Consider the following 10,574-nt stretch of genomic DNA (forward strand, 5'->3'; position numbering starts at 1 on the left):
GACTCCAGCGTCCGGGCCACTCCTGGAAGAGGAAGTAGGGAAGGCACTGGATTATGGATTTGGTATCAGATAACGGAGCGAGGGGAAGGGAGGTTACAGATAAGGAAGGTGGAACAAATCTGTTGCATTAACCTGGTGCCGGGATTATGTCCACTGGTTACCCAATTTAACCTTCCCCAAAGCACGGTGAGGAGGGGGCTTATACCCATTGCGAAGACAGCAGCACATGCAGGTTTGGAGAGCCCAAGGTCAGTGACAGAGAGAACTGGGACCCTTGAAGCCAAGATTAGATTGCCCTGGTGTGCTCTATGGGAACCAGGCCAGAGAGGGGTGAGGTGGGACATCTGGTAGCCAAGGTCCCTGTGTCCAGCACCCGTAGCCCCTGTCCCACACTCACGCAGCAGCAGCAGGAGCAGTACCGGGGGGCAGGAAGCCCCCCTCATTCTGTCTCTAGGACTGTGCTGGGTGAAGGTGGCCCTGCCCAGGGCTTAGACTCTGCAGAGGGAGGAAGGAGGGTCCTAGCCCAGAGCACTTGTGTCCCAGAGGCCGTTCTGTCTTCCCTCAGCCCCCAGTTAGTCTCAGGCTTACGCCCAGGGCCCAGGCTCTGTCTGCGTCCAGGCCCCGGGGAACACCCTTGCCCCCAACCCCTTTGAGACTTGGGGACCCTCGGCCTCCAGGCAAGCCCCATCCCACCCTCTATTCCCATTACCCAACTGCTGCCCCCACCCACCCTGCCAGCCCCTGGACCCTGCTCTCACCCTTACAGCCTGGTCCCTCCCAGCTGACTGGGCTGGCGCTGTATGTGGGGGCTTAAAAGGCCAGGAGGGGGCGGGCCCTGCCAGGGGTAATTAAGGAGACCAGGGAGGGGCTGCGGCTTCAGCTGTCCAGCCTCAAACAAAGATGCTTTGAGCAGCACTTTCAAGGTGGCAGGGAAGAGACACCTGCAATTCTCAAAAGAAGTCCAGTTTGGGCCAAGGTGCTGGAGACGGGGGGCAGGAGCCCAGCCAAGCAAGGGCAGTGAGGTGGGGGGAGAAGGGGGACTGCGGTCAGGCCAGGAGGCTCCAGAAGGCTCCAGAGGATCCTTGGCAGCTCTCCTCCAAAGCTGACCAGGCCCCAGGCTCCTGACAGGGCTGGCTGCTGAGGCACCAAGTTCCGGCTTGGGAGGCCCAACATGGAGCGCAGACCCCAGGCCTGGCCAAGTGCTCTCTAGACCCGGGCCCTTGTGAGCTGGGTGACTCCAGCAGTCCTGTCCCCTCAGTTTCCTCTTTGGGGGGGTGAGGGGGAGGGGCGCTCCAGCTTCACAGGGCTGCCCCAGGGCACGAAGTCCAAGTGTGATGCCCTACACCAGTGGTCGGCAAACTCATTAGTCAACAGAGCCAAATATCAACAGTACGATGATTGAAATTTCTTTTGAGAGCCAAATTTTTTAAACTTACACTATATAGGTAGGTACATTGTTATTAACTTAATTAGGGTACTCCTAAGGCTTAGGAAGAGCCACACTCAAGGGGCCAAAGAGCCGCATGTGGCTCTCGAGCTGCAGTTTGCCGACCACGGCCCTACACAATGCACTGCTGGCGGTGTGGGGCAGAAACCAGGAAGGTCTGCCCTCTGAAGACTCCCACACCTGCCTCTCCACAGCAGGGAACTGTAGGGTGGGGAGCCGAGGGAAGAAATCTAGACCAACCATAGCTCCTCACACGTCTTGAGCTCACAGCACTTGGGAATCTTGTGAAAACGCAGATCTGCTTGAGCAGTTCCAGGTGCCCCTGAATGGGCCCTACGACTGGCCTGATCCCTGGTCATGCTGAGGCTGAGTTCTGGGACACCAGTGAGGAGCCAGACAGACTTGGTGCTGCCCGCCTCCCCCAGGCCACCTTGTGGTGCTGCAGCGGCTCCTGAGGCACTGGCGTCCTCACCGGGACCTGCTGTAACTTGTAGCACCCATGCCACCAGGACAGCCCTCAACCTGTGGGGTCAGGAGAGAAGTGCCCACACACAGCATCCTTGTCCTCCAGGAGCCTGCGGTTTCTCCAGGGGCCCAGCAGGACTGCACCTCAGTACCCTCATTCAGGCAAACGTCATGGGGTTCTTCCTTCCCTGCCTCAGTGTCCCCCCTCCTCACTGGCGCTTCTTGGTATCGCCTCCCAAATAAACTATCCGCACCCCAGTCCGAGTCCCAGGTCAGCCTTTGGGGGACCGACCACATTAAGACCAGGAGCAGCTGACATCTGTGTGACGAGCACTGGGGTGTTCAGGGGCATGTCCATACCCCACTCCAGTCTTCCTAGCCCCCCAGTGCTACTAACGTCCTTCCACAAATTCTTTCTGATTGCACTAACCTGTGGGGGTTCTCCTGTTCGCAACCAAAATAAGTATAGTGCAGCTCAGCAGAGAAAGAATTAGGAATTAGGGAGTGGTCTTGGAGAGAATGGGACATAAGTGACTATGAGAGTGTCCAGGAAACCACCCAAGTCCACAAAACACTCTGCAAGGAATCAATGAAAATGCACACATTTATTAGCAAAGGAGACAGAAGGGACCAGGGCCTGATCCAGCAGACAGTTCAGGGGTGTCCGTCCACAGCCCTGCGTGAATGTGCCCAGTGCTGTGGTGACTCCTGCACCCTTACAGGGCCAGCTGTGCAGGTCAGCTACACGAGTGGGGCAGCCCAGAGCAGAGGGAGGAGCAGCAGTAGTGGGAAGGGGTCTGGCCGGGGTGCGCTGTGGGCCGTGTGCTTCTGGATCCAGCTGAAGTATCTACTGATGTTGGTGTAGACACCGGGTCGGTTGGGCCGACCACAGCCTATTCCCCAGCTCACGATTCCAATCTGAGTCCACAGTCCATTCTTCTCACAGGTCAAGGGTCCGCCTGAGTCACCCTGGGGAGCAGCATAGGTGAGCCTGGCCTGGGGCAGGAGGGGCGCGTGGGGAGGCCCCAGAACAGGAGGGGCTATGGAGCTGGGCAAACTAGGTGCAAATCCTACTCCTCCCCCCGGAAGTGACCACGCCTCAGTTTCCGCATCTGCAAAGGGGGGAAAAAATCGCTATCCACATGAGGATCCAAAGAGATCCTGCTAATGCAAAATGAGCTTTTATAGGCAGGGTAAGTAAGGGCCAAATCACTTCCTCCTTAACCAACTCTGAGGGTAGACTGGCCATGGGGGTTGTTCTCAGGCCCAAGGTTGAGGGGGCGGGGCCTGTTTCCAGCAAGGCTCTGACTGGGGCAGGGGCACTCACTTCGCAGGCGTCATGCTTGCCATCCTCAGAGCCAGCACAAATCACATCATCTGCCAGTCTGTAGAAGAAATTGGGCTGTTGGAACAGGTCATTACACCGGGAGTTGTTTATGATGGAAACCCGTACTTCCTGGAGGATGTAGGGAGCTGGCAGCTCTGCATAGGAGTTGAGGAAACAGAAAGATAGCATCCTGAGCCTCTCCTCTGCCATCAGGTTGGGAGGAATGATATGGGCTATGCCGCTATGGCAACGGAGATCCCTGGGGCACTCGCAATGCCTGGGCCATTGTTCTTTTTTTTTTTTTTTATTGCTTAAAGTATTACAAAGTGTATTACATATGTGTCCTTTTTTCCCCCCCGCCCTTGACAGTCCCCTATCCCCCAGTGTCTTACAATGCCTGGGCCATTGTTCTTTAAAAACAAAAAGGTTTTTGTTGATTTTTAAGGGAGGATGGGACATAAGTGACTATGTGTTAAGACACTTCCAGATAAAAAAGAGAAACATTGATGTGGGAAACTTCCATCGGCTGCCTCTTGCACGCCCCCTACTGGGAATTGAGCCTGCAATCAGGTATGTGCCCTAATCAGGTATGTGCCCTAATGAACTGGCAATCTTCTGGTGCATGGGATGACGCTCAACCAACTGAGTGACACTGGCCAGGGCTGGGCCATTGTTCTTTTCTTTAAAATAAATAAATAAATACATAAATAAATACAGGCTGGGGGGAGCCTGCAAACAAGGTACATGCCCTGGACCAGAATCAGACCAAGGACCCTTTGGTCCGCAGGCTGATGCTCTATCCACTGAGCCAAACTGGCTTTTTAAAAATAATTTTGATTTATTGATTTCAGGGAGAGTAAGGGAGAGGGAGATAGAAACATCAATGATGAGAGAGAATCATTGATCGGCTGCCTCCTGCACGCCCCCTTCTGGGTGTCGGGCCCGAAACCTGGGCATGTGCCCTTAACCCAAATCAAACCTGGGATCCTTTAGTCTGCAGGCCAACGCTCTATCCGCTCTATCCACTTCTGGTGCCATGTCACATATAGAAATTTTTTGATAGTTGCAACCATAGTAAAACAAAGATTTATATTTTTTATATTTATTTTATATATTTAAATGCCATTTAACAAAGAAAAATCAACCACAAAATGAGTTCGTGTGTCACCTCTGACACGTATGTCATAGGTTCACCATTACTGGGCTAGAATGACATATTTAAAGTGCTGAAAGAATAAAAGTTAACCAAGAATTCTATTTCAGGCAAAACTTTCCCTCAGAAAACAAAGAAGTTAAGACACTTCCAGATAAATAAGTGCTGAGAGGACTCACTGTTAGATCTACCCAATGAGTAATGGGAAAGGGAGCCCTTCAGGATGAAATGAAAGGACACTAATCAGTAACTTAATTCATTGGAAGAAATAAAGAACACTCGTGCAGCCCTGGCCAGTGTGGCTTAGAGCGCTGGCCTGCACACCAAAGGGTCTCAGGATTGATTCCCGGTCAAGGGCACATGCCTGGGTTGCAGGCTCGATCCCTGGCCCCTGTTAGGGTGCGTGTGGGAGGCAACTAATCTCTCACAGTGTTTTTCTCCCTCTCTTTCTTTCTCTCTCAAAATCAATGAACATGTTCTTGGGTGAGGATTAAACAAAAAAGATCCTGCCTAACTAAAAAGAAAAGAAAAAGTGGAACAAAATTGGAGGACTCACAATGCCCAATTTCAAAATATGCTATAAAGCTAAAGGAATCAACAATGAAATCCTGGCACAAGGATAAACACACAGACCAGTGGACTAAAATTGTGAGTCTAGAACAGCCGTGGGCAAACTACGGCCCGCGGGCAGGATCCGGCCCGTTTGAAATGAATAAAACTAAAAAAAAAAAAAAAAAAAGACCGTACCCTTTTATGTAATGATGTTTACTTTGAATTTATATTAGTTCACACAAACACTCCATCCATGCTTTTGTTCCGGCCTTCCGGTCCAGTTTAAGAACCCATCGTGGCCCTTGAGTCAAAAAGTTTGCCCACCCCTGGTCTAGAAATAAATCTATACATCTATGGTAAATCCACTTTTGATAAAGGTGCCAAGACAATTCAATGGAGGAGAGAACGATCTCTTCAACAAACAGCGCTTGCATAACTCAATATGCACATGCAAAAGAATGAAGTTGGGCCCTGGCCAGTGTTTCCCAGTGGTTAGAGTGTCATCCTGCCCACCGAAGGGTCATGGGCTCAATTCCCAGTCAAGGGCATGTACCTGGGTTGCAGGTTTGAGCCCTGCTCTTGTCGGGGCACATGTGGGAGACAACCAATTGATATGTCTCTCTCACATTGATGTTTCTCTCTCCTCCCCCTCCTCCCTCCCTTCCACTCTCTCTAAAAAAAAAATCAATGGAAAAGATATCATCGGGTAAAAATTAACAATAAAAAAGAATGAAGTTGGACTCCTACCTCATACCATATGCCAAAATAAACTCAAAATGGATCAAAGACATAAATATAAGCACTAAAACAATAAAACTTGTAAAGAAAACATAGGGGTAAATCTTCATGACCTTGTATTTTCCAATGGTTTCTTAGATGTAACTTCAAAAGCACAAACAAAAGAAAAACATGCAATTTGGATTTCATTTAAAAAATTGAAAATTGTGCATCAAAAGACACTATCAAGAAAGTGAAAAGAAACCTACAGAATTAGAGAAAATGTGTGCACATCATATACCTGATAAGGGTCTAGTATCCAGAATATATAAAAAGTGATTACAATTAAACAACAAAGACAACTCAATTTTAAAATAGGTGAAGGACTTGAATATTTCTCTAAGAGAGATATACAAGTGGCCATCACACACATGTAATGATGCTCAACATAACTGTCATTGAAGACATGCAAATCAAAACCACAGTGAGATTCCACTTCACACCCACTAGGATGGCAACAATTAAAACAATTTGGAAAAGAACAAGTTGGGGAAAATGGAGAGACATTGTTACCCCCATTTATTGTTGACAGGAATGGAAAATGGCGCAGCTGCTGTGGAACATGGTTGGTTCTTCAAAAGTCAAACATGGAATCACCATGTGATCCAGAAACTGCACTGCTAAATATATATGCAGAAGAATGGAAAAAGGACGTTCAAACAATAATTTGTATACTAATGTTCATAGCAGCTCTATTTGCAATACCCAAAAGGAAGAAACAACACAAATGTTCATCAATGGATAAAGAAATAAATATGATTTATCCATACAATGGAATATTATTCTGTCATAAAAAGAAATGAAGTTCTGATTTCATGCTACATGAACCTTAAAAACATTATGCTCAGTAAAAGAAACCAGACACAAAATGTCACATATTATATGATTCCATTTCTATAAAATATCCATAACCCATAGAGGTAAAAAGCTGGTTAGTGGCTCAGCTGGTGTGGCTCAGTGAGCCACACCGGTGACCCATAAGCCAGGAGGTCACCGGTTAGATTCCTGGTCAGGGCACATACCCGGGTTTTGGGCTCGATCTCCAGTAGGGGACATGCAGAAGGCAGCTGATTGATGTTTCTATCTCTCTCTCCCTTACCCTTCCTCTCTCTCTCTCTCAAATCAATAAAAACAGATATTTTTAAAAATCTGGTTAGTGGTTGCTAAGGGCTGGAGGGAGTGGGTAATGGGGAGGGACTGTTTAGTGGTTATGGGATTTCATTTTGAGACGATGAAAATGTTCTGCAATTAGGTGGCGCTGATGGTGCAAACTGTGACTATACTAAAATCCACTGAACTGTATATACTTAAAATGGTGAATTTCATGGTTTGTGAATTAAATCTCAATTATATATATATAAAAAAAAAGCCAATAACACCCAAGGCCTTTCTGAAAAATCCAGATCCCAGCAGGTTGAGGAATTCGGCCTTGGGGGAGCTGGTCCTCCCTCACTGCTGGCTCAGGCTCAGTCTCTGGGGAGGACAAGGAACTGAGTGGGCACAGAAAGTCCTGCCCTGTCAGGGGGAGGAGGAGTGGACAGCAGGTGGGAAGAGAATGCTGATTAGGCCCACACAGGGGCCCAGCTGTACACCGGCCAAGGTGGCGGCTGGAAAAGGAGGATAATGCCCCCCTCTTTCCCACCCATCTGTCCCGTCTCACTTTTGTTCTCACGGATGTTCCCCCAGCCGGTCACCCAGCAGTTACTCTGGTTCTGGAATTCGAAGGCGGAGGCCATAACACAGATGGGCTGGATGTACTTGTTGTAGGTGACAGGGGAGGTCAGCCTTAGCAAGGCGATGTCGTTGAGTGACGACTCCTTGAAGTGAGGGTACACAATGATGTCCTGCACGCTGAGACGGTGGGAGATGGCCCCCAAGCTCCAGAGAGACGGCCTGGAAGACAGCTCGCCAAACTGGGCCATCCAATTCGACGGATCCCTGTGTCTGACAGGGGAGAGCAGTTAGTTAGAGGTTTTTTTTATATATATATATAATATATTTTTATTGATTTCAGAGAGGCAGGGGGAGGGAGAAAAAGATAGGAACATCAATGATGAGAGAGAATCATCGATCGGCTGCCTCCTGCAGGTCAGGAAAGGACAGGAAGAGAGAGAGAGAAACATCAATGATGAGAGAGAATCATTGATCAGCTGCCTCGTGCAAGCTCTACACTGGGGGTGGGGATCGCAACCCAAGCATGTGTCCTGACTGGGAATCGAACCATGAGCTCCTGGTTCATAGGTCAACGTTCAGCCACTGAGCCATGCCGGCTGGGCTCAGGTAGGGGTCTTTAGCAAAGTGTGGGCCACCTGAGCACACCTGGGGCCCACGCTCAAAGGGGAGACTGCCCAGGGTGCTAGTAGGGCTCATCCTGGACACCAGAAGCTGCTCTTCTTACAGGACAAAGTGTCCAGTGAAGAAATGGCGGGAGCCCAGAGAACCTGCAACCAAAGCCCCAGATCCCAGAGACTTGGGGGCTGGGAGTAGGACAGAAGGGTGCCCCCCCACCCCCTGGTCTGACTGGCCAGTCACTCAGCCAGCCTGTCACCCCTCAGAGCCATCCTAAAAAAATGAATGAGCAGATGCACAGATGCCAGAGTAGGATGCTCAGCAGAGAGGAGTCCCAACAGTCTCAGGGGCCACTGCTGCCCCAGGCAGGTTCTGTGCTCAGCACTCACCCCCTCGCCCATTCCTCCCCGCTGTGGCGCACCTCCACTGGGAGGTGGGAGGAGGAAGGTGAAGGCTAGCGATGCCATTTGGGGAGAAGAGAACAAGAAAGAGAACAGAACAAGACACACAAATGTGCAGGGGAATGATCTGGAAGACCCTTCTGGGAAAAACTGAAGAGTTCCCTGCAGGCGCACCATGGGAACTCTGATGGGTGTGAGCCGCTGCAGCGAGGCCTGGGGCTCGGGGGAACAGGGGGGTCACGTGTGTGAGGCGTGCTCGGGGCAGACTCACTTCCGGAAGCAGTGCGCTGCCGAGAGCACCCAGCGCCGGTTGAGCAGGCTCCCCGCGCATCTGTGGCCTTTGTGACGGAGCCGCAGGCTCACCTGCCACGGCCAGCGCCCGCGAGCAGACTCCATTCCGCCCACTATGAGCAAGTGGACGTTCCGGCGGCCACAAGGCTCTGGGGGGGACAGACGGACATGCGGCCCATCTGCCCGCCCTCGGCCCCAGGGGAACCGTGCTGGGACCCTGCAGCCTGGGGAGCAGGGGACGCGGGGGGCCCTTCCCACCGGCCTGCAGGCCCCGCCCCTCCCCCGGGGCCCGTCAGTTACGCTTCAGCCACGATGAATTCTTGAAACTGGGGCGGGAGAGAGATGAAAAGAGATGGCGCCCTTCGCGTCCTGGCCCTGGTGCCCCGGTAGGGAAACCTGCATCCTGGGCGCCTTACCTGAAAACAGCTGGTTCTGATCCTGCAACCCTGGGGTGAGGCGAGAAGGTGAGCGCCCCTCGGAGTCCCTGCTCCCCTCCTACCCCTGACACCCCTAGCTCCGGCCTGAGCTCACCCTGCATTTCGAGTTCGACCCTCACCAACAGCTGTGCCAGCAGCAGCACCCCGACTCCAGCGCCCATGTCTCCTCTCCTCGGCTTGACGCCTCCACTGCTTCTGCGGGCTCCAGGGCCAGCGCTGGGGCGCCCCCCCCGGGGGAGAAGGAGCAACAGCAACCCTGGCGCTGTTCACCAGCTTGACCTCTCTGGCTCCAAGGGCTTTTGGGAACATCAGACCTCACAGCGCCCCAGCTTTGAGTTTCCCCTGGGGCTGGGTCCCCAATTACACCCCTTGATAATATGACCCAGGAACTAGTAGACTCCCCTCTCACCCCCCAACCCCCTACCCCCACCCCAAGTCCCTTTCCTGTCTGAACTCCGGGATCTTGGCTGCCTCCTTTGCTGTCCCCTTTTCTACTCATCCTTCCTTCTAGGAAGGACCATGACTCCCATGAAAGCACACTAACAAGTCCTCACTGAGTGCCCGTCGGGGTCCTCGCACTGAGTCACCTCTGTTAACAGTGATGGTCCTGTACAGGACCCACCGAGTAAAACCTGGCCTGATTCTGACCAGTGGAGAGCTCTTAGCCTCCCACGCTGCTTGCTGTTCTGCAACAGGCCCCAACCAACTCCACAGAGTCTACAGGCAGCTTTCCTTTCTTGTGGGCAATGTTGCAGGGCATCAACGTCAACAAATGGGCTCTTCCATCGCAGAGATGAAGGGACAACCAAGCTGGGCCCACAGCACCACCTTCAGAGTCGATGGTTCACGAGAAGGAATCACAGAACTCAGAAAAGCTATTACACTCCTGGTTCATTCCAGTGAAAGGAGCGAGATAACACCAACAAGTGCAAACGGCACAGAGGACGGAATCCAGGAGAGAGCAGGGGCAGGTTTCCTGCTGCCCCCTCTCAGCGGAGTCAGATGTGCTGAATTCTCCCGGCAACAATTTGTGACAACACACGTGAAGTATTGCCAACCAGGGAAGCTCCCTGAACCTTGGTGTCTGAAGTTTTTATTGGGGTTCCATCACATAGGCATGGAGTACCCATGGAAGTGACCTTTATGCTCAGACTCCAGCTGGGCCAGGGGTCCAACTGAGGAAATGTGACCCAAGGCCCCACCACACGTCACATTGTTGGCATTGACTGTCTGGAGTGGCACAGGACTCCATGCCTACAGAGACCCTCTTTTCAGGCAGGACATTCCAAGGTCTCAGAGGTCACTTCCCAGGAGCCGGTCAAGGGCCAGTCCTTCCTTTGGCCTGTGCAGGTTTGGATATTCCTAGACCTGGTCAGTTAACCTTTTACTGCACAGCAACCCAGGATTAAGAAATGTTGGAGATTTTCATGAAACG

The 10,574-nt window shown here is 51.6% G+C and overlaps 1 protein-coding gene across 1 annotated transcript in view; it reads right to left on the minus strand.

The window, feature by feature from the left end:
• LOC102766195 (putative serine protease 41) overlaps positions 1-9,300 on the minus strand; it is an 11,185-nt gene extending 1,885 nt beyond the window's left edge. Inside the window, exons 1-6 of the mRNA XM_015568223.1 lie at positions 9,234-9,300; positions 9,119-9,148; positions 8,683-8,851; positions 7,382-7,659; positions 3,240-3,394; positions 2,660-2,881 (exon numbers count right to left, since the gene is read on the minus strand). Of these exons, the coding sequence (XP_015423709.1) occupies positions 2,660-2,881; positions 3,240-3,394; positions 7,382-7,659; positions 8,683-8,851; positions 9,119-9,148; positions 9,234-9,300 (921 nt within the window). The remainder of the gene's footprint in view (positions 1-2,659; positions 2,882-3,239; positions 3,395-7,381; positions 7,660-8,682; positions 8,852-9,118; positions 9,149-9,233) is intronic.
• Positions 9,301-10,574: the final 1,274 nt, after the last annotated feature.

This window comes from Myotis davidii, unplaced genomic scaffold (genome assembly GCF_000327345.1).
Source record: "Myotis davidii unplaced genomic scaffold, ASM32734v1 scaffold4270, whole genome shotgun sequence".
Lineage (NCBI taxonomy): Eukaryota > Metazoa > Chordata > Mammalia > Chiroptera > Vespertilionidae > Myotis > Myotis davidii.